This window comes from Berkeleyomyces rouxiae, assembly GCF_048999995.1.
Source record: "Berkeleyomyces rouxiae strain 22BRR77 chromosome Unknown BrBRR77_ptg000001l, whole genome shotgun sequence".
NCBI lineage: Eukaryota > Fungi > Ascomycota > Sordariomycetes > Microascales > Ceratocystidaceae > Berkeleyomyces > Berkeleyomyces rouxiae.
Genome location: NW_027396491.1, coordinates 4,780,168 through 4,807,058, shown reverse-complemented (window position 1 = coordinate 4,807,058; position 26,891 = coordinate 4,780,168). Strand labels below are relative to the sequence as shown.

The following is a 26,891-nucleotide window of genomic DNA, read 5'->3' as shown; positions in this document are numbered from 1 at the left end:
GCCTAAGAGCGATCAGCCCGAGTATTCTTCACACAACCCGCCCGTACCACCAGCCAAACCCTGGGAATTTGTCTCTTCCTCCGTGCCACGGCTGAGAGAGCTAATACTAGGGCTTAGTAAGTTGTGCCACCATCATCTAACGACAATGGGAACAACTATGACCCATTTATTGTCTTGAGTAGCGAGCGAGTCAAGACAAGGACAGGAGAAGAAAAGAAAAAGCCGGCATGTGCCTGGTATAACTACGTTTATTTGAGTTTTTGCACGCCGTGTGTTTCAGCTTTGGATGGATTTTATTCTCCTGTAGCCCAGTCTTGTTGATGCCGGATCATTTGCTATCGAGTGCTTAGTTGCTGGTTCTGGAGTGCATGAAGTGTTGGAGACGGATATACGGCTGGGCGTTTTGACTGGTGTCTTGGAAAACTCTAGGTTGCCAAGAAGCCATCCATGATCATCGTTTCTCCATCTCGCATGGCTACGGCTTGTATAGCATATTGAACGCTCGAACCACAGGCATCACCTCGAGGTCCACGTACGCATCGACTTGGCACATAGATTCAAGCCCCACTGCTTTTACTTGGCACCGTAAAAGGTCGCTTTCGTGAGTCTTCATCGCGAACTGAGGCCCTTGGTATTATCCCCGAACAAAGTCTCCCTGATCTAGCGCGAAGGCCCCTTCAGACAACTCGCCGTGCACAGCATCAGCCGAGTCGTCAAGAAGGCCTTTTTTTTGCCGGGCATCTTCTTGGTCTGCGCTTGAACGGAATGCCAAGATACGCCCTGCCTGTTTAGTACGAGAACTGCCTGAGCGCCAGGAAGCCTCACGCTGCCATATATATCGAGCAGTTAGTTGCATGTAGAACCCGTACGAGTAGTTAACTATTCTGAGCATGATGTCGGTAGTACACATAGTGCCGCCAGCATGGGATTGCCGTTCAAGGTAACTGCCCTTTTAGCCCCCGAATCTTGGATCGAGTCCTTAGGCTTTCTCTTAATTTTGAGCAATTTCTCCATTCCATAAACCGTTACACAATGCATTCCTTGACTCGACTCCATACATCAACTTTTGTTCGTTTACGAACCACCACGATCCAAGAAATGCTGCGACACCTTGTCTTCTTTGTGTGTTTTTATTATTGAGAATTTGAATGTATACATAGCGGTTTCTACAAGACAACCAGAACACATCAGAAAAAAAGAGTTCGAATATGAACGATAGACTGTCTGAATATCTAACGAGACAATCCTAAGCTATCAAGGTGTATTGGTGTGTAACAGGCATGAAGAACCACCGGCCGCCGAGAGGGTGATGGGATATCAACCGATTTCCCACAAAGCAGTTTCCTTTATAAATGCACTTGAAAGTGCCACTTTCAACAACATCCAGAGCCTTCATAGCTCAGTTGGCAGAGCGCGACACTAGTAATGTCGAGGTCAGCGGTTCAAATCCGCTTGAAGGCATTTCCTTTTGCCGATCGGCGCCGCAATTCGGGCAGCCTTTGTTTTTTTTTTTTTTATTTCCATCGTCCGCGCCGAGGTGCACGACGCCGAAGTGCTGGCCATTGCCGAGGCCATAACCGCCGTTTCTGTTTGCATGATTCTGGGTTTTTGGTTCTTTAGCTTCTGTATGTATTTCTTGGTACTAGTTTTAGTCCCCCGTCGTATGTCGAGAATACCTCGCGAGTAGACAGGTAAATAAAGAATCAATCAATCAATCAATCTCGCGGACACCGCTTGTCCAGCTTTTTTTTTGTTCTGTATTCGCGAGTAGCTCTTCGGTGGGGGCCGGTAGGCCCTGATGATCAGGGTCTTTTCATGTTTGGGGGGCCCGAGAGGGCCTGTGTCCTCCTCACGGCGGACCGTGTAACACTTTTTTATGTAGCTTAGTTACTTGCAATGAAGTCAAGTCAAGTCAAGTATTTGCGAGTAAACAGGTTAGTTAACCATGCCTTTCAACTCATGTTTTGTTCTGCTTTGTTTTGCGCAGATCCCCCTCGTCCTGCTCCTGCTCCTCCCCTCCTACAAGACCGACGACCATCGTGATTCAGACACAGCCTGCGTGACTTGGCAAACCCCGCAGTCCCTTTCCCCCCTTTCCCCCCAATGAGGTAGTCTTCACGCAAGGCAGAATGGGAACACCAGTCACGCATGTAGCGGTCACGCATGTATAAGCATGAATCCTACCCGATCGACCTATCCATGTGTTCGTGGGTTTCGGAAGTGTTTAACTAGTTAATGCGTAGCTATGTAGTAGGAGATTAGTGTTTATTTGATAGTAAAAGCTTTCCCTAATGTTTATCCAAGTCTAAATAATGAAGCAATGAAAAAAAAAAGAATCCCCCCCTTCCTGAAGAACTGACAACACTAGGCAGAACTCCTTAAAAAACACAGCCAAAAGGAAATAATTGCTCGATAGTGAATCCGAGCACGAAAAGAGAAAGACAAAAGAGACACGGGGAAGAAGAAAAGAGAGGCGGGATGGCTCTGTAAAACGGATACAAGAGGTTTCACGTATGCCAATATGTAAACTCCAAGACCTCAAACCCGCCGAGAGAATGGTCCAAGAGACCAAGACCAAGCTAAGCAACAAGTTACGTTGCCCTTTTTTTTCAGTTGAGGAAGCCCTTGCAGGCTGCAGTGCCACAAAGACAAGGAATCCGGTCAAGAGCGCCAATTTCTCTCTCAAACTTGTAGTCATACGTCAACTCTTCGTCTAAACGCAACATGTTAGTCCTGATATCCTGGCTTTTTGCCTAGACACTACTCGTATCAGCCAAGGAGGGCGGGAAAAAAAACTTACTCAATCCAATATCGCGAAGAGCGTAAATGACAATGCGCTTGCTGCCTTCAACCTTGATGATCTTGGCGGTACAGTTCGGCATGCAGCTGTGGTTGATGAAGCGGGCAATGCCGCCCTTTTTCGTCGCATCAATGACGGTGTCGTCATCAATACGGAACAGATAACTGCTTCCAATGCCGCTCTTGAGATAGCGTTTTTCACGAATCTCTGAAATCTGCTGCCGGACCTCCTCGCCGACGTACTCGATAATCATGTCATCCTTTGGAATCTTTTCCATGGCGTACAGGCCCCAGTTGTGGATAGCTGAGCGTGCAAACTTGACAGGCTTTTTGCGCTTCTTCAGCTGGTTGAACTTGAACACATCCGAGTCCTGGCCCAGTGTCTTCTTTTGGTCGTTCAGGTCCGCCACGTAGCGTCGGTTGTTGGCACGATTGGCGCGCGAGTTTCCTTGCGATATCAACTTTTCAGCTGCCAATTTAGCAGCCTCAGCCGCTGAGGCTGTTGGATCCTTGCCGTCCTTGGAAACGCGAGCCTGGCGCTCTTCACGAGCCTTCTGCACTTTAATGTGATGAGGCAAGTACTTGGACTTCTCCGAGTTGAGAATCTTCTTGTATCCCTCGGTACGTGCACAGCCCGTAGGGTTGGGAACATAGTAGCCTTCAATGACAGCCGAACCATCCTCTGAAGATTCTTTCGCGTTGAGTGTGCGAATGCAATCACGAGTCCAAACCCACAGACTTGGTTCACCAAGATCTGTAGCGTTCTTACTAGATCCAACAAGACGAGAGACATTAGGAGCGTCATTTGCGCCAAGGCCGAGGTCATTGAAGACCTTGAAATCTCTTAAGATTGCGCTTATCGACAAGTCAACAGCAGGCATCGGCTGAGAAGGAAACAACTTGGGGTCCAGGTTCTTGATCACCTTCTCTTTGGGTTCCCTCACTACGAGCTTCGCTGCCGATTCAGGTTCCACGTCGGGTTTAGCCTCGATAAGTTCCGAAATCGTAACTTCCGCCAGCCGTTTAGTTGCTTCAGCTTCTTCCGCCAGCCGTTTAGTTGCTTCAGCTTCTTCCGCCAGTTGTTTCTTGGTCTTCCTCTTGGGCTTTTGTGGTGCCTTTTTCTTTGGAGCAGCCTTGCCAGGAGCTGGTTGTGGAATTGGCGTTTCCGCGCGGGACTGTGCATCAGTATCAACATCCTGGATTCCATCGTCTGTGGGGGCTATCGAATCGGTTTCCATAGCATCTTCATCAAGCTTTTTGTGTCGCTTCATCGCCACTTCTTCCAAGAGCTCAAGCTTGCGCTTGCGCACCAAGTTACTCTCTGTAGCAGCGAAGCTACGCTCTGTCATCGAGTCTTCCTCTGCGGCGCCCCATCCACCGTGATCCTCCTTGTCTTCATCGGTACTCATACGGCTCCTCGGTCTAGCCTCGTATTCCTCAGTATCGCGCGCGATAGAACGATGGTTTCGAACTCGAAAGTCATCGTCAGTTTCAGAGTCACTATCGTAAAGACGGTGATGCAAAGACCGGATAGCACTCCGGCGGTTGGGAGCTTTTCGGGCTGTTTTAGCAGAGGACGGTGGTGCAGCATTTTTGAATTTCCGAATCCGTGGTAGGGCAGAAATATCGAGTTTGCTGGTGCGACTCTCAATAGGGTCAGCCCTTGAATTGGGGGTGCCTGCTCTTGATGGCTCCTCACTATCCTCCAAGAATGCCGAGGGGACTTCCGTGGTTTCTAGGTTGAGTTCACGACGCTTGGCAACATGGTTTGCGGGGTCCATAAAGTCAAGAACAGCCGGTGTTGCTACTTTAACTCTGATGTGTCTGATCAGGTGTTCGAGCAGCTCACGTCTGATGACTTGCACTGCTTCACTAACAGGATCAAAGTTTTTGGCGCGTTGTCTTTTTTCTTCCTCAATATCTTCCTCAAGCTCTCTTTTCAACTCCTCTTTGTGCTCTCTCTCTTTTTGAACGGCTCTAGCCTTGATCTCCGGAGTCGAAGGTCTGCGATGGCGCGCAGAGGAGCTGCCGATATGGTTGAGGAGGTGTACAGGCAGGGAAAGCTCCATAGTCATGTAGTAAGTGAAAAGTTCAGCTTTGTTGCACTGACGATGACATCTCTCAGCTTCGATCCGTCCATAGTTGGATGATTCGAAAATGATGAAATATCCGGTTCGGTCGAGTTTGATTTCGTCGAAGGTGAAGCTCTTGAGCCGTCGCTTGAGATGGGGAATTGTCGTCACCATTACAGGGACTGCAGTGTGCGGGATAAAGATGTATGGCATTTCTTTGAGGGTTGTCGTGAGTGGCTGGATTTCGGTCGGAGGAGGCGGTCTTGATGGGGGTGGTCTAGAGTCGCTCTGTCTGTTGGAAGGGCCCTTGGGCGCTGTTGACGGAGGCCCGTATCCCGACCGCGGTACTGGTGTCTGAGAACCTCGAGTAGACTTGGTATACTGAGTTGAAGCTGCCAGTATTTGAGCAGCTTTTGCTTGGTTTTCCTGTTCCACTGCGCGCATCATCTGAATACTGCGTTTGCCATCGGCATCAAACTCTACCTTGATACGGTGAGTGTCAATGCGGCGACCATTGGCATCCCGCACTGCGCGGCGGGCGGCATCAATTGCAGCGACAAAAACATGGCGCACCGAGTTTGGTGGTGAGTCGCGATACCTGAATGTAGCGAAGCCCAGGTAGCTTCCGTCTTCAGGGTCAAGCTTATTGCTACTTTCTGCGATATCGCCGAATTGCGCAAACAGGGCGCTAAGCTTAACAAATGACATGAGTGGGTTAAAGCCAGACACGACAATCTGGGTTGGCGGGCCGGGGCCAATGGATGTCCGGGAGTCGTATGGATAGGGCTTGAGGTTATATGGAGCATGTCGCAACCGCGACTTTGGTAGATGAAAGTCGACATTGATATACCCAAGCCGACCCCCCTTTGCCAGGCGTGGATCAGCAGGAGGGATGTCATCGTTCTAGCCATGAAAAAGAATATTAGCCATGAGTTCTCAATTGCTTCAAGTGCAAGCATTCACAATGATGACACCCCTCCTCCCCAGGTGTGTGTATTTTGTATAGCACGTAAGTGTGCGAGTATAAGTATAGGTACGTACCGGTCCAAATTCTTTGAACCGCGGTTCGAGGTCTCTTTTCGCGCCTTTCGCGGAGGCGGAGCGGTCGCTGTTGGGATCGTAGATACATCGTAGACCGAGTATGGAACGGCTTGTGTCTCGAGCAGGTATAGGCGTAGTCTGAGCTGGACTAGGAGAAAGGGGCAAATTTGAGTTGATATTGTTGTGAGTGTTATGAGACTCGGATGATGGAGTCATTGTTATGAGTGAGTGGGAGTGTGAGTTTGAGATGGAGTTATAGGGGGCGGGATACAGGTCCTGGTCCTTGCTGTCTGGGCCTTGGTTGAGTGGCTGAGGAGAGTCGGAACTGCTCAATGGCGTAATCGTCGCAACTGCCGAGGACTGAACGGCGGCATTAGCAGCCACAGAGATTTCGGTAGAGCTTGTATATGAGCCGTTCAGTGGGTCGCGATGGGGGGAGTCGCTAGGGTCTGGTAAGTGAGAGCAGGATTCTGAGTTGAGCTGGGCCGATGGAGAGAGTGATGTGGAAGGCTCAAACGGAGTAGCAGTCGTGTTGGCACTGTCGGCAGATGCTATATCAGGCAGAGTTTGTTTTCTTGATAGCCGCTCGCGCTCGCGCTCAGATGCTCGATCTTTGGCTTCGCGTGAAGCAGCGGGGAAGAACTGGGCGAAGCTCGCCGCCAAGGAGCGGGTCATGGTGCAAGTTCAGGGAGTCTCTGTGCAGGAGGAAGAAGAATCCAGAAGGCGCACGGCGAAGAAAAAGAAACACAAAGAGGTCGCTCACAGTATTGTTACTGCGTTGGCGAGGCATGTACCATGACAGCCAGCAAAGGGGACCTCACAAACCAACATGCATGGGCAGACTCTGGAGCAGGCGGCTTTAGGATGCTTATAGGAGGACCAGGGATAGGTATGTGGTATGGGATAGAAGTTGCGGCGATTATTGTAGGCACGAGGAGACGGCCCAGCAACCACGCAGCCAGAGAGTCGGGGAGCTGTTGTACTAAGGAGACCACGATGCTATCGGAGAGCACGGAGCTGTCCAATTGGGCAATCGCGGAAGCAAGCTGACGCGATGGCGACAGCGACGGCAGCAGCGCAAGAACCACGAGGCAAGCAAGACGGCTTCGGTCGTTCAGATCGGCAGCAAGCAAGGCACGGCGGCAAATGGATGATGAGGATGGGCGCAACCGAGCGCTGCGGGATAAATCTCGTGCCAGCTGCGAAAAACAAGCGCGTCTATCGGCAAGGCTGCGAGTCGAGTTGGAAGGAAACGGCACGACAAGAAGGACGATGCGAAGGCTTGTGCGTCGGCGTTGTTTGGTGGTGATGACCTTGTCCGAAGTTTGGCGGCGGAAAAATATTGAGGCACGTCTGGAGAAGGCTGAGATTAGGTGAAGTCAGCACGAAAAAGCCCAGGCAAAAATAAATCAGCGTGATCAATAGGGTTAGGGGTTATGCGGACGTGCCAAGTAGGATCAGGGGCCAACTTGTGTGTATGTACATGCAGACTTTTGGCAGTGCATGGGCAACTGCGGCGGCCTGGGGCACAGGCATTATGTTACAAACATGGGCAGCACGACATTCAATGGTCCAGGCACAGACAAAATGATATGCAGATGTTAAGAATAGTTGAGAGTAGAAACGACGAGAAAGAAGGCAGATGGTTTCATATGATAACGCCAACACTGCCAAACAAAAGAAACCAAGCAAGACCGACTCACAAAGACACCAGATAGCGATCTTGACGCCCAAAAACAAACATATGAAAAACAGACAAGCGAGAGAAACAAAACAACCCAGTTTTGCGTTACCTTGGGCCAGATATCCTGTGGCCACTATCTGGAAAATTGCGCCCCAGAGGAACCAGTGTGAGGAGCGTGGGCTTTGCACGGAGCCGGGCCGTGCGTCTTACCGGGGGCGGGGGGGAGAGAGACTAGAAAGACCGACTACAGCTGGAAGTCGTCGTCATCGTCGTAGGCAATGGCCTGGCTGCCGGCCTTGAAACTGCCCTCGTCGTCAGACGCTTCAGGAACGTCGAACATGGAGACAAACTGGGGCCGAGAGGCACGCTTGCGAATAGGCGAAGGAGCAATCACCGTCTCGCCAGAATCTATGGAGTCTGTTGCTGTATCAGAGGACTGCATAACAGCGTTGGAGGCACTGCGACCCTTGGTGTAGCCGATGGTCGTCCGAGAAACGGCAGTCTTGACGGGGTCACTGGTGTCTGGTGAAGACGACTTCGCTGGCTGGAGCCAGGCTGGCATCTTGCCGCTCTTTTTGAGGGGTGCAGCTGATCTTGTTCGAGGCAATGTATTCGCAGGTGCGGAGCCGAGGGCCGAGGCGGCCGATCTGGAACTCATGGACGAAGCGGCGCGGGTTTGGCGTAGCCTGCTTGCACTGGCGACGCTTGCTGGTCTGGCCGTGACGACCGTCTTCTTCTTCTGCAGATGCTGGTGTGACTCGGGGACATCGACTACAGTCCAGTCGATGTTTTCGATGTCGTGCAAGATATCGCGCTCACTAGCCTTGAGAGCCTTTTCAAAGTCTTCCTCCAACTTGAGGTCAAGGAAGCGCCGATCTCTATCGTTGGCAGGATTCACAAAGTGGTCATAGTAGCCGCCAAATAGATTCTCGGGCTTGAGGCAGTCTAGGGAGAGGCCACCAAGGGGCAGGATGTCGGACTCATAGGGGATCTCGGGGGCGATGGAAGCGCACTCGATCTCAAACTCGGGCTTTACCGGCTTGGGGTCACTGCGGATCTCGAGCTTGGAGGCAGAAGTCATCGGCTTGGGCCGGGACAGTGTGTTCTCGGAGTTGTCTTTGAACACCTGTTTGCCACCAAGCGGATTCCGTGCCTTTGCATTGGTGGTCTTCATGCCCAGTGGTGCGCGGTTCTGGCCGCCGCCAAGCGGAGTGGCAAAGCCTGTCTTTTTGCCCCGAAAGATAGTATTTTCCTGGCCCTGGCCCCGAGCCGGGCCTCCGAGAACCTTTTTGCCCATGGTCACGGCATTTTCGTCGTGCAAAAGTCTCCGGGCGCCGGGTGTTTTGGGGCCAAGGCCACGGTGGCGAAGGAGATTGTCATTATGGGCAGACAGCATGTCGGCAAGAGATGGCAGAAACACTGCAAGCTGAGGTGATATTAAGAGGCCTTCGACTAGACCTGAGTATAGCGTGTACTAATTAAATCGTGAATGTTTTGGTGATGTGTTTTTTCAGTGGACAGTATAAAAGGGTGCAGCAGATAAGAATTTGCAGGACGCAATGATCAACCGAGGCAGGGTGACGATAATGGCGGTTGATGGAGTGATGAAGGGGGCCGTTCTCTTTTCAAGGATGGATCACAAGAGCAAAGGGAGGAAAGCGGTACACAGGAAGCAGTGTTAGCCAGTGAGAAATTCGGGAGGTGAGGCAAAGAGACATCGTCACATTCCAAACAGCGTCTGGGAACGAAATGGGCGGAATTTGGCTGAAGTGGGCCAGAACACCAAAACAAGGGTTTCCAAAAAGCGAAATTTGTTTACTTGGCTCGCGACGTGGGCCATGGCTGGAAACCCAGCTAATCAGAACGTACAAAAGGCATTTCTGTCGCTACGGCAACGCTTCGGGGTGGACTCACTGTGGTACTCGCTGAATCGCCCTAGAGCACACTGAAAGACAGGCCTCTCTAGTGAAGAAAGTGGGCTACCAGATTACCTCAGCACAAAGACCCCAGCTCCCTTGCTTCTTTACTTGGACAAAGCAATAAAATCGGCCCCTGACTAGCACCAGGGAAGACCTACGGCCGGCTCCAAAGCCTGCTGAAGCCCGCTGAAACTCAGGGGAGTGGAAGCTCCCTTCCCGTGGTCTTTGCTTCTATTCCCTATGATTTACTCAGAAAGACAGACGACTGGCTGCCTGGTGGCTTGCAGATGCTTGCTTGGGCAAAAGCTCCCCGCTGCCCCTCCTCCCTCGACTGATTAACCCAAACCCTTCCGTTCTCCTCCCTACCTCTCTTCTCCTGATGCCTCCTGATCCCTCCTCTGTCGTTAAGGCCCCGTTGTTCTCCTGCTTCTCCTGGTTTTATTTTCTCCCTTTCCTTCTCACCCGAACCCCAACTGCATCTTGCTTTCCCTCCCACCTTTTTGCAACGCCATCTTTTGTTCTTCCTTTTTCTACCTCCTCGTTTTTCTGTCCGTTCGCAACCACCACACTCTCAACCAAATCACGTTCTCGACACCCACACAAATCATTCACAATGGACCGTATCAAGGAGGTACTATCAATCACCTATCCTGCCTCTCCTTCTGCCCTGCCCATTTCCTGCGTGCTGCCCAACATCTGAAGCCGAGGACAGCTCTATCGACCAGAGCCTACCCCACCATTGCAACATCACTGCCAGAAAACTGCCCCTTTTGGAGGGGTTGAGCAGACGCTGTGCGTACGGCAACACGACGAACAAAACATTGCCATCATAACCTGCCATACCCCGCCTTCTCGTGCTGGCAATGGCGGAACGCCAGGCACCAACCTTGACTGCGAGCTTCTAGTCTTCCACGAGGTTTTACTTGATTTGCCCTTGTTCGATCGATGCCCTTGCCGGCTGCATGATTTATGAATCAGATATACCCAAAGCAGTAGAATAGCTTTCTCGACCATCCCCCGACCTACCTCCCAACGACGGCTATCGCCTGGGTAAACATGTACTGACAATTTGCTTTTTACCCCCTTTATAGAAGATGAACCAGCTCCGCCTGGAGGCTGATGAATCCACCGCCAAGGTTGAGGAGCTCCAGTCCAAGGTTAAGACTCTCGAGCAGGAGAGCCTGGCCAAGGAGCAGGAGATCACCTCGTTACAGCACAAGAACGGCGTCCTCGAGGGCGACGTCGAGAAGCTCGAGGAGGCCGTCAAGGACCTCAAGAAGTCCGCCGAGGAGGGAAGTAGCCACAGCACTCAGAACGAGGCCCTGCAGCGGAGACTGCAGCTTCTTGAAGAGGAGGCCGAAGAGGCTGACAAGACACTCCGTGAAGCTAACGAGAAGTAAGTCGTCCTACCCCACAACATGACCAATATTGGCTGTCTTGATTTGACATCTGCATGTTCCATTTTCTCCATTCCCATTCCACCCACTCTGAATATCAGGTCGAACATTCACATTCACTGGCTAGTGCCATAGCTGGCCTTATTCCCCGTTTTAATATCTTCCCCGCTTGGATTCCAATTGCAGTCATACCCTGCACATTGCACTATCCTGGTCACCTCCTTTATACAGCCGTTTTTGGCCATTTACATATAGCTTCCACATGCTAACAAGACATCTTCTATCACAGGCTCCGACAGACCGATGTCAAGGCCGGCCACTTCGAGCGCAAGGTCCAGGCCCTAGAGGTTGAGCGCGATCAGTGGGAGTCCAAATACGAGGAGATGGCCAAGAAGTACGCCGAGGTGCAGAAGGACCTGGAGGACTTCCAGCGCGAGATTGGCAACATCTAAGTATCCAGCGTCCGCCGTGCTTTCAAGTAGTCTTCCGTGTCTGGTCGCGCGACGCCCAGTCCAACATCCATTTTCACAAATCCCCCGACAAGCCCGCCAAACATGGCTCGCACATTTGCCTTTGTTACTTTCGTACTCCTATTAATCGATCCGACAATGTCGCCATGCTCTTCTTTTCATTTATTCTCTTCTCTTGTCTTTTTTTTCTCCCAGAAGAGCCATGTTCGCCCGACTGGGCAGCATAGGAAACCTGTCAATACATTTGAGGAATTATTCAACCAACAGCCTCTTTTCAAAATCATGCGATGAGACTTTTCATACAGTAGTATTTTCCACGGCTTGTATAATCCAACTAAACGAAGCTCTGTTACATCGGGTGTGATATGTGGCACTAACGGATGGGAAACCTTATGTAATTGCTGTATTCGTATCAAAGTTTGGTGAATCTCGTTGGCTTTATATCATCTCGTAGTGCACGAATTTTGTGTGCATTCCATTCCTTTATATTCAAGCTTCACAAAATAATCTGTAATTTTTATCTTGGGCGTTACCCCTGAAAAACTCGTGCTCCCCTCAAGCCACACCTGAATACCCATAATGATACACCTGTGTTAATCATCGCTCTTCCGGCGCTTTGCCTTATTTCGAGCTGCTTGTCTCGCGCGAACCTCTGAACGGTCTATCTTGTTCTCGTAGCGAAACTTTGCCTTTTTCTCCTTCTTGGGCCATTGCTTCTTGGGCTTCTCGTTCTTCTTAGCCTCTTCGGCCGCCGCTAGCGCCCGCGCCCGCTTCTCTGCCGCCTCGACAGCTTCGGCGCCTGGTTTTTCCAGTCCATCGCGCGTCACTAGTACCGACTCGACCTTGACTGTGGTAAAGCGGTCTTCGTCGACGTATTCCTCTTCAATATCGACAATCTCGTCGCCGGGGGCGAGGGCGTCGGCGTCGGTAGTGTCTTTGTCGGCGATGCCGTCCCATTCTTTCTCGGCTTCCTCGTCACTATCGAGGTTACCGGCCATGTGGTGCTCCATTAGCATCTCCTTGACGGTGCGGACGTGGTCTTCAACTTGTTTCTGGCGGTCTTCCTTCAACTAGACTTGGGGCAAGACACAGAGGACATAGAACCATGTTAGCAATCTGACTTTCCCTCTCTTCTACGGTGGGTTTGCGGCCTAGAGTTGGCCCACTACAAACGGGAACGGACTGACTGACCTGTCGTCTAAATCTAATCTTGTCTTGTCTCTCGCGCTGCGCCGCCGCTTCCTGGGCAATCTTTTGGCGCTGCAATTTGCGCTTATGGAAGCCCGTGAGAAACTCTTGACGTGCCTCCTTGTCAAACACAACTTCCTCAACGGCCGACGGCTTTCTGCGCTTCTTGGGCGCCGGGCCGAGGCCCTTTTTCGGTCGTGGCACGGCAAACATTGGTAGTGTTTGTAGTTGAGTCGGAATGCGGAGTGTCTACCGTGAAGTGTAGGGGATGATAAATGGCGTTCGGGTTGGTGATGGGCGGGCTGTCGAGATTGTTCTTGAGCCGCAAAGGTTCACATCACAGGTTGGTTTGGCCGTCACAACTTTTTTCCTTGTACTGCCCAAAGCGGTATAGCGTTATCGATAGCGGGAGACGCGCCCTGTCTTACTTGAGAAGAGAAGAGCAGGCGGATACTCATGTAGTGATATACATAATTAACTACAGTATTTTTCGACACTGCTCCATATGTGCAGGGAGTTTCCATTATGTCAAGGCTATGAGGATTTGTGCTTTCATTTTCGAATGTCATGCTGCTTGGTCGTGCAGCAACGCTTTGAGCGATATCTTTGAAGCACTGGGGCTGTGTTGCGGCTTAGGGTAGAGCGACCTTGATATTCTGACTTGGAAGATTTGAACACAGGATACCTACAGCGACTGCACGGCCTACCTCAAACCATGAATAATACACCATTCGGAAAGTCTAAATGCTAGGATACAAGCTCGTGCCGACGTTATAGAGAAATCACAATCACTTGCCAACACATCGCACAATCACGGCCTTTGAAAAACATGCCATCGGTGATTAGCCACCTCTAACCCTAGGCTGCGTTGCACTGCCCACAAGCTCTGACGTTATTTTTTTTTTCGTGTCTGAACGAGCTCTAACCCTGGCCCATTCTTAGTGCTTGAAAGCTCTCACTTTCCCTTGGCCCAGTCGTTCTTCCAGCCCAGCACGATTTGACGAGTCTACGAAACCGCTCAACGCTTCGCTGAATTCCTGTTTTCAAACTATCGCGACATTTTTTTTTTTCTCTTTTTCTCCTTCCGAACCCGTGGCCCGACGTTCTCTGCTGCGATGCGTTTCTCGACTCTTGCTGGTGGCTTTGCGCTCTGCGCTACGGCGCAGGCCTTCCCCGACACTTCGCCCTTTATCCTGTCGTCGACCGCGGCGTAAGTATAGTTGAACTCTCGTGGTGTTTCGTTCATCCTGGCCTCGTCGTTTTGGAGGCGAACGATTGCGCCTATTGAGGACAGATCTATGTGGCTATTTACAAAGGCCTTTGGTGTACTGCTACAGTCGTGGCTACCACGCATGACACCGGTGATGATGGACACACAAGGCTAATTAATTTCGCGCATCGCTGTATAGACTAGACATTCCCGCCACCACCGACCAGCTCCAGAGTAACACCCACGTGCTCAAGACCGCAAAGGAGCTGCTCGCCAATTGCCCGACGGACAAATACGTAGTCATCTCCCAGCCGAAGCTGCACTCACAGGACCTGGCCTCGGCCTCGGCTTCGCCAACACTGTACCAGATGGTCAAGGGCCCGGCCATAAAGAGCACTTACTCGGTAGCCGGCATGTACGGCGAGCTCGCATCTGAGGACATCCTGACCTACATACGCTCGGCCTGCGGCGCGCGCTACGACCAGGGCGCCATCTCCATCAGCTCGCTGCCTCTGCAGGCACTGCCGCAGGCCCTGGCTGCCGAGCGCGACGATGCGCTGCTTGACAACGATCGCATCATCGCTGACGTCCTGGCTACCTCGCCGCTGGGCGACTCGTACACGATTCTGTACCTGTCAGATGTACGAGACGTCAAGTACGAGGCGCACTTTGAGTCGGCTTTTAAGTCGGACCTGAAGCGTGACGAGGCCTCAGCCTTCAAGAGCAACTCGAGCGTCGATAGCCGCCCGTTCTTTGAGAAGTACGAGCTGTTCAATGCCGGTGAGTCTTTGGTTGTCGTTCTGCTGCTGTGCCTTTCCGGGTACTCGCCCCCCATGTTGCATGTGACTAACTGGCCCCTAGGTATCTACATGGCTCTTGTAGCCGCCTCAGTCCTGATGACCATTCTCTTCGTTGGCCTGAAGGCCTTGGGTAGTCTGGAGGTCTCTGTCGCCGCGTTTGACAAGGACATGGGCCCCGCGGCGCAGAAGAAGCAGCAGTAATACGCTGGAACATGTATGCATAGATGGTGATATAGGAGTGGTGAACACTGTTTGGTGTAGAGACCCATGCAATCTTCGGTAGTCGTGGGTGGTTTCTTTTTGTTGTATTCTCTTTGTTTTGATTTTCACGTTCGTCGTTTTTTTTTTGCATACGTAACTATTATGCAAGTGCAGTTTGATAGGGGACGAAGATGGGTACGGGCTTTGCGAAGGCCGTGGCTAAGCTTGGCCGGCAAATCAAGGCCGAGTTGCTTGACTCGGCTGTTGTTGGGAACTGGGTAGATTTACATGCTACAGTACAATGAGATTTTGTATGTGCATTGATACGCTGCCACTGCGGGAATGGCGTTGGTATGTATTTCTTTTTTCTCTCTATCAAAAGAACACCAGAGATCGCTGGCAAGCAATAAAAGACCGAAACCCAACTCCATAACGCCGTCATGTTTTCTTTTGAAAGTGTCCCACAACCCCCCCCCCCCCCCCCCCCCCCCGAGCACTTTGTCTCCTGATTTCCTTTCCCTCTCTCATTGTCGTGGGTCGCAGACTAGATGTTTGGGTCAGACTCTTTACTTCGCTGCTTACACTAAGTGACTGGGCAGCAAAAAGGTGGCAATGCCCTCGCGCACAGCGTACTCGTGGCTGCAGTTCTCGCAGACCAGTTTGCCCTCGACCATCTGCGTGTTGATCAGCAGGTTGTGCAGGTCCTCCATCATCTTCTCGTCACCCTGTAACTGCTCGGCCGTGGGCGCTTCGGCAGGCAAATCAGGAAATCCCAGCTGAATTGAGGGGTAGTAGCAAGGTTAGCTGGAGGAAAGCTCTTGTTCAAGCAGGGAGCGGACCCAGTCCAGCGGCTAGGCATCCTGGCTGCCGGGCCACCGGGCTTCCAAATGCTCTTTGGGGCTGTCTTACCTCGGTCGCAGTTGTGCGTAGAGCTTCCCAGCCAATGCGAGGCAGCAGGTTGAGTAGCAGAGTGGCGTTGACTTCGACTTCGTCCTGGACCAGCTCAGCGTCCTTGGGGTGCAGAGGAAAGCCTTTGTTAGAAGCCTTGCACGCCTTGGCTGCGCAGCAGAGGAAGTTCAGGCTGAGAACCTTCATTTTTGTGACTGTGTATGTATATATGTGAAGGTGGGTGGGTGGGTGTATCAAGTTTTTGGAACAGGGCCTGTCACAAAATGCAGCACAACAACTGGTGATAGCGAAGAGACAAAAAAAGCCGTCCAAGGTCAATGCAGAACTCTAAATCTAAATAGACCAAAAGACGTTATATAGAGCGGGCAAGTATATCGAGATTTCATCACCGTCCATGAGTTGACGTCTCCAGCGGCGTCGAGAACGCAAACTTTGATATCATATTTACAGTTCTTATCACCACGTGACCCGATAATGTACCGTGTACTGCTGACCATAGCTTTCAGAACATGATCGCCAGCTTTCAGACTTTATGGCTAACTAACTATTTAATCTGAGCTACAAGAGACGAAAAACAAAAGAAATAATCTTATTTACCAAAATCAATCGCTTCCGTGCTGTAAGCCCATCCCAAAAAGAACCAAAAAGCCGAAACATTCAGGCGAGGTCCTTGTGGTGAATATCGTTGGCTGTGGCCTGGCGTCTCATGCGCACGTAAGACACCGCAACACCGACAAAAACGAAAACGAGGAGAAGCTTGGTGGTGGCGGAGTAACCAGTGTTAGACTCGAGCTTGAGGCCGGCCTTGAAGTCCTGGGTCTTGAGGACCTCGTCGGCCTCGGAGATGGCGCCGTCGCCGAGGCCTCCGAAGCCCTCGGCAAAGAGGATGGTGCCTTCGATTCCTGTAGTGGTGGCGAGAGACCGAGACGTATCAGTAAGATCCGGACGAAGTAGCAGACATGCCAAGTTTTGTGTTTTTTTTTTGTTTTTTGTTGTTTACAAGAGACACGCAAAGAAACAGCGACATGGAACGCTTGGCTTTTCTTGTAGAGTCGCAGCTGTCATTCACTACAAATGCGTCGCGCAAGATGAGGGCAGAGAATGATGGAAGTGGAAATGGATATGGCGTTCACAGACACGTGTATCAGGTATGGTTGTCTTGGAGAGAGTGGGAGTATTGAATAGATGTCATTGACATGGAGAGGTGGGTATGCTGTGCATCTAATCTTTGCGTGCTCTGTTTACAGTTCCACGTGGATACCTTCGGGAGGAACATCGGTGATTTCGCCAGACTTGAAGATCTTGACTTCCTCAACGGGCCTGTCGCCGGGGTGGGTGGCAGACGACTGAATCTTTTCGATAATGTCGTAGCCCTCGAGGACCTCGCCAAAGACGACGTGCTTGCCGTCGAGCCAGCTGGAGGGAAGAGGAGGTTAGCAGAGATGTTATACCAGAGTGTGTTCGCCAAGGTCTGTACACATACCTGGTCACAGAGGTGGTGATGAAGAACTGGGAGCCGTTGGTGTCCTTGCCGGAGTTGGCCATGGACAACACGCCCTTCTTGGAGTGGGTGAGCTTGAAGTTCTCGTCGGGGAAGGTCCGGCCGTAAACTAGATATGCCTGTTAGAATTGGCCCACCGAAGACGCAGAGCCGCCGAGTTGGTCAGCAGAGGCTGTACTTACTGGACTTGCCACCGGTGCCGTCGTGGTTGGTGAAGTCACCGCCCTGGATCATGAAGTCCTTGATGACGCGGTGGAAGATGGAGCCCTCGTAGCCAAAGCCCTTCTCGCCCGTAGCCAGCATGCGGAAGTTCTCAGCCGTGTCACGGACGGTCTTGCCGTAGAGGCCCATGACGACACGACCAAGCGGCTTGCCGTCTTGGGTCAGGTCGAAATAGACCTTGTGGGTGATCTTGGGGCCCAGAGCTGCCTCGGCAGGCTGGGCGAAGAAGAGCAGGCCTGCAAGGAGCAGGAAGAAGGAGAGGAAGACGCCTCTGAAAGAGAAACCAGTCATCTTGAGGCGCAATTCAATTGGATGGAGAGTTGGATGAACCAGGAGAGAAAAAGAAGAGAGAGAAAGCGCACAGCTGGCGTCAGCAGGAGGCGAGCCTTTAAAGAGAAACGGATTGGGGGGCTTTGCTGTATCAAGCTTGCCCCTCGATTAACGCTACGTTTCCTTGTCCAGCAGAAATAGTTCCCCCAGCCCCTGGCCTATAGTGCAGCGGTGCTAAATAATGGCGCTTGCGAGTAGTGTACATAGAATCCCGGATCGATTAACCCTTAACTATAGGAACCCAAAAACACTGGAACAATCTATCATGCCAAAACCTGAGCACTCCGTATGTATGCGTGTAAGTTATCGTCCTCAGTCCGCATTATTACTAACTCTCCGCCTAAACCACATATTCAAGCAACTTAGAGAAAAGGCCTTCTAGAAATGTAAAGGGGCCGAGCAGTGTTAAAAGCGTCACAGGCTCAAGCAGTGCTTAGAGAGTGGCAGGCTCACTCAATACTAGGAAAGTCACAAGCTCACTCAGTGCTAGGAAAGTAACTGGACCACGCATTGCCCAGACGTTACGTGACTGATCATCCCCACTTTTCTTTGAGCTTTTTCCACCACTCCCCCCCAAACTAACTTAATATGTCACTTGCTGCGCAAGCGCCACTAATTCGTCAAGGGACAAGCTCAGAAACTCCAAGAACGTCGTCTGAGAGTTTGGCACCCGTTAGGAGCCCCAGTATAGGCAGTAGCGGGTGCTTAGATCGCAGGAGGTGCGTGCGCGCCTGAGATCTAGCACCCACCCAAAATGGGTCAAGGCCAGCCAATAAGAGGCGTTTCCGGCTAGGTGTCGATTTTTGAGGCCGTGAAGCGGGCGGGTGGACTTGATGATGCGAGAGCTTATGCGCAGTCTTCCGAACCGGTGGTCGCCTTCCCGAGTGCCAGTGCCATTTTTTCTTCGCTGTTTTTCTCCTATTCAAAGCACCGCAAGGTCGCAAACCACCCGCCAAGATGGTACGTTCCGGTCCGGCGGAGAGCCCAGCCCGCAGCCCGTAAAAATTGCTAACTCGTGCCTACAGGTCTTCGTTATGAGTGTCAACTTTGCCGAGAGCAAACTCGTGAACGTACGTTTCTCCCTCCTCCCATACAAAGCGCCTTCTCTCGTCAAGGCTGCATAATAACACCGCTAACGCGCTACCTTTCCCCTACGCCAGAAAGTCCTCACCTCGTTCTATGCTCTCGGCCCCACCACCGCCAACCGCCTGATGGCCAAGTACTCAATCCACCCTCTTGCCAAGATCGGCTCGCTCTCGGCCAAGACGGTGACGTCGCTGACGGCCGAGCTATCCCAAATGACCATTGAAAACGACGCGCGGCGCCAGCTGCGCGAGGGCATCCAGCGGTTGAAGGACATGGGATCGTACCGCGGCCGTCGTCATGCCATGGGCCTGCCTGTGCGTGGACAGCGGACACGCAACCAGATCTTCAATGCGAAGAAGCTCAATCGTCTAGACCGCAGAGGCTAAGCCATGGCTGCGGTATTGGTGTAACAGGAAGACGACATCGGCCATGTCAAGTAGCGATGTGATGTTCCTTGAGATGAACCTGTTGGTATAACAGGGGTGTTTGTTCTGCCTTGAACGGCACATCAACCACGAGGATGAAACTCCTCATGTATCTCCCAAATGCAAGCCTCGGTGTTTGCTGGGACTTGCAACAATACGTGTACATGGCTATTTTCGCGATGGGAAACCAAGACGGCGTGTGGTTTGGGCTGTTGGCTTGGGATTGATTATCATGTGTTTTACTTTAAGCAATTGTTTTTCTGCATTTAAACTTTCTTTCTAAACAGTCCGCCTATCCACTACCACTGTAGATTGTCCAAGTCGTCCTCTAGAACCGGAAACCCTTCTCTCTGCAGCTTGCGGGCTACGGCTTCGACATCCCGCCAAACACGAAGCAAATTACCACCAACAATCTTCCTGGCATCGGCATCAGATACACCATCTTCCAGCAAAGCAGCCACCAAGTTGGGGTACTTGGAGACATCCTCCAGGCCGTCGGGGACACTCATGATGCCGTCAAAGTCGCTGCCGAATCCGATGTGGTCGTAGCCGATACGATCTCCAATGTGCTTGACGTGGCGCACAACTTGTGCCAAGTTGCTATTCTCGGGCACAAGCTCAGGTAGGTCCAACGGGTTGCCCGGGGGCTTGCATGAGATGAAGTCTGGGCTAAAGTTGACCATGACAATTGAGTTGGTCTTCTTTACGAGATCTAGCACGTGGTCCTTGACATTGCGTGGGTGGTTGCAGATGGTGAAGGCCGAGCTATGACTGAAAATGATTGGGGCTTTGCTGCCCTCCCAGCCCTTTCCACCGAGTACATGCATCATGGTATCTTCGCTAGATGTTGTACACGGCAGTCAGTAAAACGGAACACGGTCAATATTTACGCCAACAGAGCACATAAATAGTGACAACTTACCTAGTGTGGGAGAGATCAACAATCATGCCAATGCGATTCATCTCATGAACCAGCTTCTCGCCGCGCGGGCTCAGGCCATGCCACAGCGGCTCTGCTACACGGAACGGATTCTCCAGCAGCGCAGCATCGGCAAAAGCATTGTGGCAGTTATGTGTCAGAGTGGCATATCGCACGCCCATGTCATAGTACCGCCGCAGGTTAGCAACCGAGTTGCCAATTTGGTGCAGACCCTCAACTCCCAGTGGTGAAATCAGCTTGCCACGGTAGAATGAGGCTATCGCGAGAGTGCTGCCGCCGTTGGCGGCAAAGTCGTTGGGATACCCCTTTTTGAGGCGTGCGACCAGGTCGATCTGCTGTAGAGTGAGCTGTACGGCTGTAGTGGAAGGTCAACATGGCGTTTCTCCTGGGGGGGGGGTACAACATGTGTATAACTAGTCTTACAGGCGGCGTAGTTTGAATCTGAAAGATCGCTTCCATTCGATGGGCACGGTGTGAAAACACTCCAGAAGGCGCCCCCGTTCTGTCCCTCTCGGAGACGGGGGATATCAACATGGCCCGGCAGCCCACCCTGGCTGAACGGCACGGAGAAGCTTTCGTTGTAAATGTGGTTTCTGTATTTCTCCAGGATCCATATCGGGAGATCGTTGTGGCCGTCAATAAGCGGCGTTGATCTCAGGATGTGGCTTACGCGCTGCGTGGTATTCTTGGGCCCAAAGATGCTATCCCAGATGGTGTCTATGCAGCCCCCATTACCTGTGTTGGTGTTATAAAGAACCCCCAGCGCTACAGCACTCACGAAGAGTGCCTTGAAGGCCTTGGAAAGCCGAGACTTGGGAGACCGGCGGGTGCCTAGAGCAGTGGGAAGCAGTTCCTTTCGAGGGACGCCGTCGAGTAGCGGCTGAGACGACATGGTGTTTTTCAAGGTCTCAATGATGTCACAGGGCGAGAAGATAGCTGATGAGTTATGATGTAGATTATGTGTAAAATTGAATGCATGTATGTATTAATGAGGGAAACGGCCGCAAGTATCAAACATGTCCCTGAGTTTTAAGCCTCACGAGACAAGCTCTCTTGTAAGGCCATGATTTATAATGAGAGCTTTCGGAAATCACGGCTTACCAGGTTGGAAACCGACAGGGTTAGGGTAAGATGCACTTCATACCCTAAGTTAACATCGCCAACAGCAGACATCTAACCCTCTGGTACAAGTTGCAAATCGCCCGTCTGGCATGTCCAAGGTGGACGGGCTAACGGCGGGAGAGACCACTAATGTTTCGTTTTTGCTAGTTGACGTGTAAAACAAAGAAGACTTGTTCACAGGGGAACAGATCCAGGTCTATTTGTATACGAATACCCGCGTTTCATGTAGCTTGCTGGTTATGTTGATCTTGCCGGGGATAAATAAAGGCATAGTTAGCATGAGGAGAAGACCTTGGATTCATGAACAGCCGGACTGCTTGTATGATATGATACTCGCTCCAGCGATACATGCAGACATGGGCATCAGTGTGTCTTCAAGCTTGGAACCGTATTAACAAGGCAACCTCTTCGCTCCCAAGGCGGACTGACCTGCACACCAAATAGAAACTAGAGCCAGAACCGCAGATCGCGGATCAAAGGCGTGGACAAGGACAAGGACAAGGGCAAGGGGCTGGTAAGAGGGCTACTGTGGCTCAAACCATCCGACCTTCTGGAATTTCCCTCGTCCCTATTCCCTGAGACAAGAGTTAGCATCAGTGTGGAGACTACTAGGGTTGTTTGGAGCAGACGGCTAGCTGCTCCCCCTGGATCTTACAAGCGGTTGAGTTTGGTTGTGCTGGCCCAAGCCTTCTGTTGGATCGTGGGAAGGAAGATGTTGCGATTTAGATTGAAGGCATTGAGGATGGAGGAGGCGAAGCGGACGGTGCTGTCCGGTATGCAAAAGGAAAGCTTGGCCAATGGCAATGATGGACAGTGGCTCCTGCTCTTCGGATTCGTATGGACTTTGTACATGCTGGAATGGGGGCGGTTATGTAGCCGCTGGGCTCAACTGAACCCTAGTTTCATAGGCCAGAGGACTGATATGTATGACACTTGTCTTGGTACGAGTAAAAAGCACAACATAACAGACGGGTAAACAAGAGCGCGTGGACTGGTTGCTTGTGGCAGCGAGTTGGTTCTTGTTAAGACATGGGCTTTGCTGTGACAGACGTAATTAAGATGAGATGATATGCACGGCAAAAGGGGCACACAATGCATGATTAAGTGGTAGTGGCATTGAAGCCGAGGAGACCAAGGCACCGGGCATGAAGAGGCAGCGCAAGGTGAAGCAGCGCAAGGACAAGCAAAGCTGGAGAGGAGCAACAGAGGAGTGGAAGAGGGACTGACTGCTAAAACCATGTGGTGCAAACTGGGAAGAAAAAAAGACACATGGGAAGGAGGAGGAAAGGAGGGCAGCTGAAGGAGGGGATTGGCTCCAATAGGCCGAAACACTATTGCGCATGTCAGCAGAGAGCCAACTAGCTACACACAACGAAGAGCGTAGGTGCTAGTTTAGGCTGGGCCGGCGAGCCTGGCCAGCACTTGGGTGGCCGACGACGGGCTGGTCTCGAGGAGGAAGAAGGGGGTTGGCAGTATAGAAGAATAGAAGAGACAAGTTAGGATGGGACGACGCATTGCGGCAGACGAACTGGTTACGACATCCGTAGTAGCAAGGTACCAAGGGCCGCCGCCTTGTCGATTCTCAGCTGCCGGCCAAAGAACAAGCAAAAAAAAAAAGAAAATAGCAAGGAACACTTAGTGGCCTCGTGCCCAGTGATGTCGCACGGCTGGCCTGGAAAGAACGACCACGCAAAACCAGCAATTGCCCCCGCCATAAGGTTTTGGTTCGTTCCCTTGTGTTATAAGGAGGCAGTTGCACTTTTGGCACAATCTGATCCTGAGGGTCAAGTGTGTTCTTTCCTTTTTTTTCTTTTTTTCTTCTTCTGCTAAATCCAATTTTTAATACGCCTTCCTTGTTTTCATCTCTTCCTTCTTGAAGAATTTCGCTTGCTGTTTTTCTTGGGTAGTTGCCTGACTTGGGGTGGCTTTTTCGTCCCAATCGTTCTCTGGCAATTGCGATTTTTGTCCTTCATCGACGACGACATTAACTAGTTAGGCCTCGATTAAGCCACATTTTATTTCTCTCCATCTTTCTACAGTTTCGAGCGTCTCCTGCCTCGATCGACAACATCCCCTTTCCCTCTTTCGAGTATCGGGCTACTAGACGACCATTTTTTGCTTGAAACAAGAGACGTGATACTTGGCTTTTTCGGTGTTTTCTAGGTCCCTCGACGTCCTTGGGCGAGCCTGTATACGACGATAACACAGCTCAAAGCTTTGATCTTTTCCCTATTCGCATATATTCCAACACACATATACCGCCACGCTTTCCTTCACATCGCGACACTGCGACCAACGAATACTTTTCCATCGGCCGCGAGGTCTGCTTCGCTTCGCTATTCCGAACTTGTATCCGCTGTCGCCGGGGTCCCTTCACCAGTGAATCCGCCATCTACCAACGCGCGATTCTAGACTCTCGTTTGAACGACCAGACCGCAGCCTTTGAGCTAGCCTCTAGGCTTTGCCATCGCTACAATCCACATCTCTTAATCTATACTACACCTTTTGCATCCCGTGACCATGCCGAGCTTCACGGACTCGTTCTGGTCTGCAGACTACGCCTCAGGTGAGAGCCAGCCAAGTCGACCTGGGGTTCCCCCGCTATGGCTGGGACAATGTATAACTAACCCTACATGCAAATCGTAGGCCTCCAGGTGCTGTTTACCAAGCTGGAGCAGGGCACAGCAGAAAACCGCCAGATTCTAACCATTGCCCGGATGCGGGCTGAAGCTGAAGAGCTTTATAGCGCCAAGCTGGGCGATATTGCTGTTGCCGCCGAAAAGATCAATGGCGGCTTCTCGCGAGACGACGGCGCTACTATGCGCAAGGTATGCCTGTGGTGCCTTGTCTATCCTTTGATGCTCTTGTCGCAGCTACACAACGCTAACCACTCTCCGCCCGCTCCCATAGGCCTACGAGGGTGTCCGCGGCAACATGGAAGACGGCGCCCGGACCCACAAGCGCATGGCACAGAGCATCCGCGATCTGGTGGTCGTGCCGTTCTCGCGGTGGTGCGACGCCCATGATTCCCGTGTACAGGAGTGCCAAGACGAGCTCCAGACCCGCGTCAAGGCACACGAAGCGCAAGTCGAGACCGTCAAGAAGCTCCGTAGCAACTACTTCAACAAGTGCCGGCTTGTCGAGGATCTCGAGGAGGAAAATAAGCTGGCCTTCCAGGACCCCGAAACGAGCCCCAAGAGCCAGATCCCCGAGATTAAGGTCATTGAAAACAAGGAGATCAAGGACGCCGTCGAGGAGGCCGTATATGAGATTGGCGACGATGTCTATCACACCGAGCAGCTCAAGAAGATCCTATCGCACGCCCTGACGCACGTCAAGCTTGGCGAGACCAAGGTGCCCATCCTCGGCACATACCCGAACACCACATGCGGCTCCGACATTGTCGAATATCTACACAAGCACATGAACACCACAAGTGTCAGCCAGGCCGAGCGCATCGGCCAGGACCTCGTCACCAACGGCTTTCTGCGCCTCGTCGGCAACGTTGGCAACACATTTGCCAACAGCTCGAAGCTATTCTACCAATGGCGGTCCAAAGCCTTTGAGATTGCCGGTGTGCCCGAGAAGAAGCTGCCCTTTATCCGCGCCTTTTCGCTGCCGGCTACGGGCAGCGACGACGGCACTAGCTCGCCCGTCGTCGGCGCTGTCAGCGAGTACTTGTCTGGATGGAACGTGCTCAACAATGCGCACCCCGGCGAGACGCCTGGCGACAAGATGCGCCGTGAGGCCCGCGAGAGCGACGATAAGTACCGCGCAGGAGTCCGCCGGCTCGATGATTTGCGCTGCGATTTGGAAGAGGCTATTATGGTGTACCTTAAGTTCCTTGAGCGCTGCGAGCTGGACCGCCTCAAGGCGCTCAAGACAGTCCTGCTGGATTTCTCCGGCGCCATTGGCAACGTCATCCCCGCGCTGCAGTCGACCATCGACAACATGATGCTGTTCCAAGAAACCATCCAGCCCAACAATGACCTGCGCTACCTGCTGGAGAACTACCGCACCGGCAGCTTCATCCCGCGCGTCGTAGTCTATGAGAACTACTACAACAAGATCGGCGACCAGATCTTCGGCATCGACCTCGAGGCTCGCGCCCGTGCTGACAAAAAGCGCGTCCCGCTGATCATCACCACCATTCTGACCTACCTTGACCTGCACTATCCCGATCTTGAAGGCGATGAAGCCCGGCGCGGCGTGTGGCTGGCTGACGTACCGTTGGCCGCCACTCACAAGCTGCGCAATCGACTGAACGACGGCAAGGTCATCGGCCCCGAGGTGTTTGCGGACTTTGACATCCCAACTGTTGCTAGCCTGCTGCGACTGTACCTGCTCGAGCTGCCCGACTCCCTTGTGTCTTCGCACGTGTACGAAATCATCCGCACCGTGTACAACACGCCCACATCCGAGGGCACCGAGATCGCCCGCATACCCGTGCTACAGCAGACGCTCTCGCAGCTGCGCCTGACCAACATCGCGACTCTGGACGCCTGCATGAACCACTTCACGCGGTTGATTGATCTGACGTCGGCCGACGAGACCTACATCACCGCGTTGGCCACCTCCCTGGCACCGTGCATCCTGCGCCCGCGTGTCGAGACGTCGCTGACCATGGAGGAGCGCCACAGCTACCGGCTAGTGCGCGACCTATTCGCTTACAAGGACGCCATCTTCAGCGAGCTCAAGCGCATGGCCACGCAGAACAACAGCACCAGCAGCGCCAGCGTCCTGCGCCCGCGCGCCATCAGCACCAACGAGAGCAACCGCAAAACCCTCGTCGAGGAGCGCAACCGCCTGCTGATGGAAAAGGCCAGCGGGAGCCGCAGTCGCGCCACATCGCCCGCGCCCGGCCCGCGCGGCAGCCACCGCCGCGACCGCTCCGTTGGCGGGCCCGAGACTCGTTTCCCCATCGCTTCGCCGACCGTTAACTCGGAGCGCCACCGCAGCAGCCTCGGATCGCTGACGGCTAAGCGCCAGTCGCTCGAAGTGCCGCTGGCCGGGTCGCCGACACAGAAGCAGCAGCAGTCGGCAGCAGCAGCGGCAGCCAGCCCGCTGAACGGCAAAGACACCACCACGTCGACAGCGGCGTCGACAGCCACGCCGCCCGGCTCAGCCGGCTCAGTGTCCGGCTCCAACGCGGGGTCCGAGTACGGTGCGCCCGCGCGACACGCCGAGCTGATGGACTCGCCGCTGCAGAAGCGCAACTCGCTGGGCCGCACAAACGCGGCGCGCTTCTCGACGAGCAGTATGGCCGCGGGCTCGACAAGCTCGGGCGTTAGCGCGCCGAGACGGCTGACAGTCACGTCGCAGGGCGGTGTGGCGGCGGCTATTGCGGCCTTTAAGGATAAGGAGATGGCAGCGTCGGGATCGGTGCCGACGACACCTGTGGAGTCGACGACTCGCGGGGTGCGTGGCGTGACGCTGGAGGATAAGCCGATGGAGTTGTAGATGGGCGTTGAGTTGTTCGTCGTTGTCTTGGTTGTCTCTTCTGCTTGATTTCTCTGTTGTGAAAGGCCGACGCTCGGGCGTGTGATGTATGGCTTGATTTATGTCCATCTGTTGA

At 52.6% G+C, this 26,891-nt stretch overlaps 10 protein-coding genes across 10 annotated transcripts; 4 read left to right on the top strand and 6 right to left on the bottom strand.

Annotated features, from left to right (window-relative positions):
* Positions 1-2,609: 2,609 nt before the first annotated feature.
* On the bottom strand, positions 2,610-6,587 carry BROUX77_001342 (uncharacterized protein; the record flags this gene model as incomplete). Its single annotated transcript, XM_073745761.1, has 3 exons — positions 2,610-2,713; positions 2,801-5,774; positions 5,913-6,587. The coding sequence occupies 3 exons, from the start codon at positions 6,585-6,587 to the stop codon at positions 2,610-2,612; spliced, it is 3,753 nt and encodes a 1,250-aa protein (XP_073609577.1).
* Positions 6,588-7,840: 1,253 nt separating this feature from the next.
* Positions 7,841-8,992, bottom strand: BROUX77_001341 (uncharacterized protein; the record flags this gene model as incomplete). The annotated part of the gene is made up of 1 exon (XM_073745760.1): positions 7,841-8,992. The coding sequence occupies one exon, from the start codon at positions 8,990-8,992 to the stop codon at positions 7,841-7,843; it is 1,152 nt and encodes a 383-aa protein (XP_073609576.1).
* Positions 8,993-10,609: 1,617 nt separating this feature from the next.
* On the top strand, positions 10,610-11,364 carry BROUX77_001340 (uncharacterized protein; the record flags this gene model as incomplete). The annotated part of the gene is made up of 2 exons (XM_073745759.1): positions 10,610-10,911; positions 11,202-11,364. 2 exons carry the CDS (start codon positions 10,610-10,612, stop codon positions 11,362-11,364), a joined length of 465 nt encoding a protein of 154 aa, XP_073609575.1.
* Positions 11,365-11,975: 611 nt separating this feature from the next.
* BROUX77_001339 (uncharacterized protein) lies at positions 11,976-12,783 on the bottom strand (the record flags this gene model as incomplete). Its single annotated transcript, XM_073745757.1, has 2 exons — positions 11,976-12,452; positions 12,574-12,783. 2 exons carry the CDS (start codon positions 12,781-12,783, stop codon positions 11,976-11,978), a joined length of 687 nt encoding a protein of 228 aa, XP_073609574.1.
* Positions 12,784-13,685: 902 nt separating this feature from the next.
* Positions 13,686-14,781, top strand: BROUX77_001338 (uncharacterized protein; the record flags this gene model as incomplete). Its single annotated transcript, XM_073745756.1, has 3 exons — positions 13,686-13,780; positions 13,980-14,560; positions 14,642-14,781. 3 exons carry the CDS (start codon positions 13,686-13,688, stop codon positions 14,779-14,781), a joined length of 816 nt encoding a protein of 271 aa, XP_073609573.1.
* Positions 14,782-15,359: 578 nt separating this feature from the next.
* Positions 15,360-15,876, bottom strand: BROUX77_001337 (uncharacterized protein; the record flags this gene model as incomplete). Its single annotated transcript, XM_073745755.1, has 2 exons — positions 15,360-15,557; positions 15,691-15,876. The coding sequence occupies 2 exons, from the start codon at positions 15,874-15,876 to the stop codon at positions 15,360-15,362; spliced, it is 384 nt and encodes a 127-aa protein (XP_073609572.1).
* A 1,055-nt stretch (positions 15,877-16,931) lies between these two features.
* BROUX77_001336 (uncharacterized protein) lies at positions 16,932-17,704 on the bottom strand (the record flags this gene model as incomplete). The annotated part of the gene is made up of 3 exons (XM_073745754.1): positions 16,932-17,106; positions 17,174-17,300; positions 17,374-17,704. 3 exons carry the CDS (start codon positions 17,702-17,704, stop codon positions 16,932-16,934), a joined length of 633 nt encoding a protein of 210 aa, XP_073609571.1.
* Positions 17,705-18,700: 996 nt separating this feature from the next.
* On the top strand, positions 18,701-19,215 carry BROUX77_001335 (uncharacterized protein; the record flags this gene model as incomplete). The annotated part of the gene is made up of 3 exons (XM_073745753.1): positions 18,701-18,703; positions 18,769-18,813; positions 18,904-19,215. The coding sequence occupies 3 exons, from the start codon at positions 18,701-18,703 to the stop codon at positions 19,213-19,215; spliced, it is 360 nt and encodes a 119-aa protein (XP_073609570.1).
* Positions 19,216-19,553: 338 nt separating this feature from the next.
* Positions 19,554-21,086, bottom strand: BROUX77_001334 (uncharacterized protein; the record flags this gene model as incomplete). The annotated part of the gene is made up of 3 exons (XM_073745752.1): positions 19,554-20,094; positions 20,177-20,549; positions 20,618-21,086. 3 exons carry the CDS (start codon positions 21,084-21,086, stop codon positions 19,554-19,556), a joined length of 1,383 nt encoding a protein of 460 aa, XP_073609569.1.
* A 2,750-nt stretch (positions 21,087-23,836) lies between these two features.
* Positions 23,837-26,776, top strand: BROUX77_001333 (uncharacterized protein; the record flags this gene model as incomplete). Its single annotated transcript, XM_073745751.1, has 3 exons — positions 23,837-23,882; positions 23,963-24,144; positions 24,227-26,776. 3 exons carry the CDS (start codon positions 23,837-23,839, stop codon positions 26,774-26,776), a joined length of 2,778 nt encoding a protein of 925 aa, XP_073609568.1.
* Between the last annotated feature and the right edge of the window lie 115 nt (positions 26,777-26,891).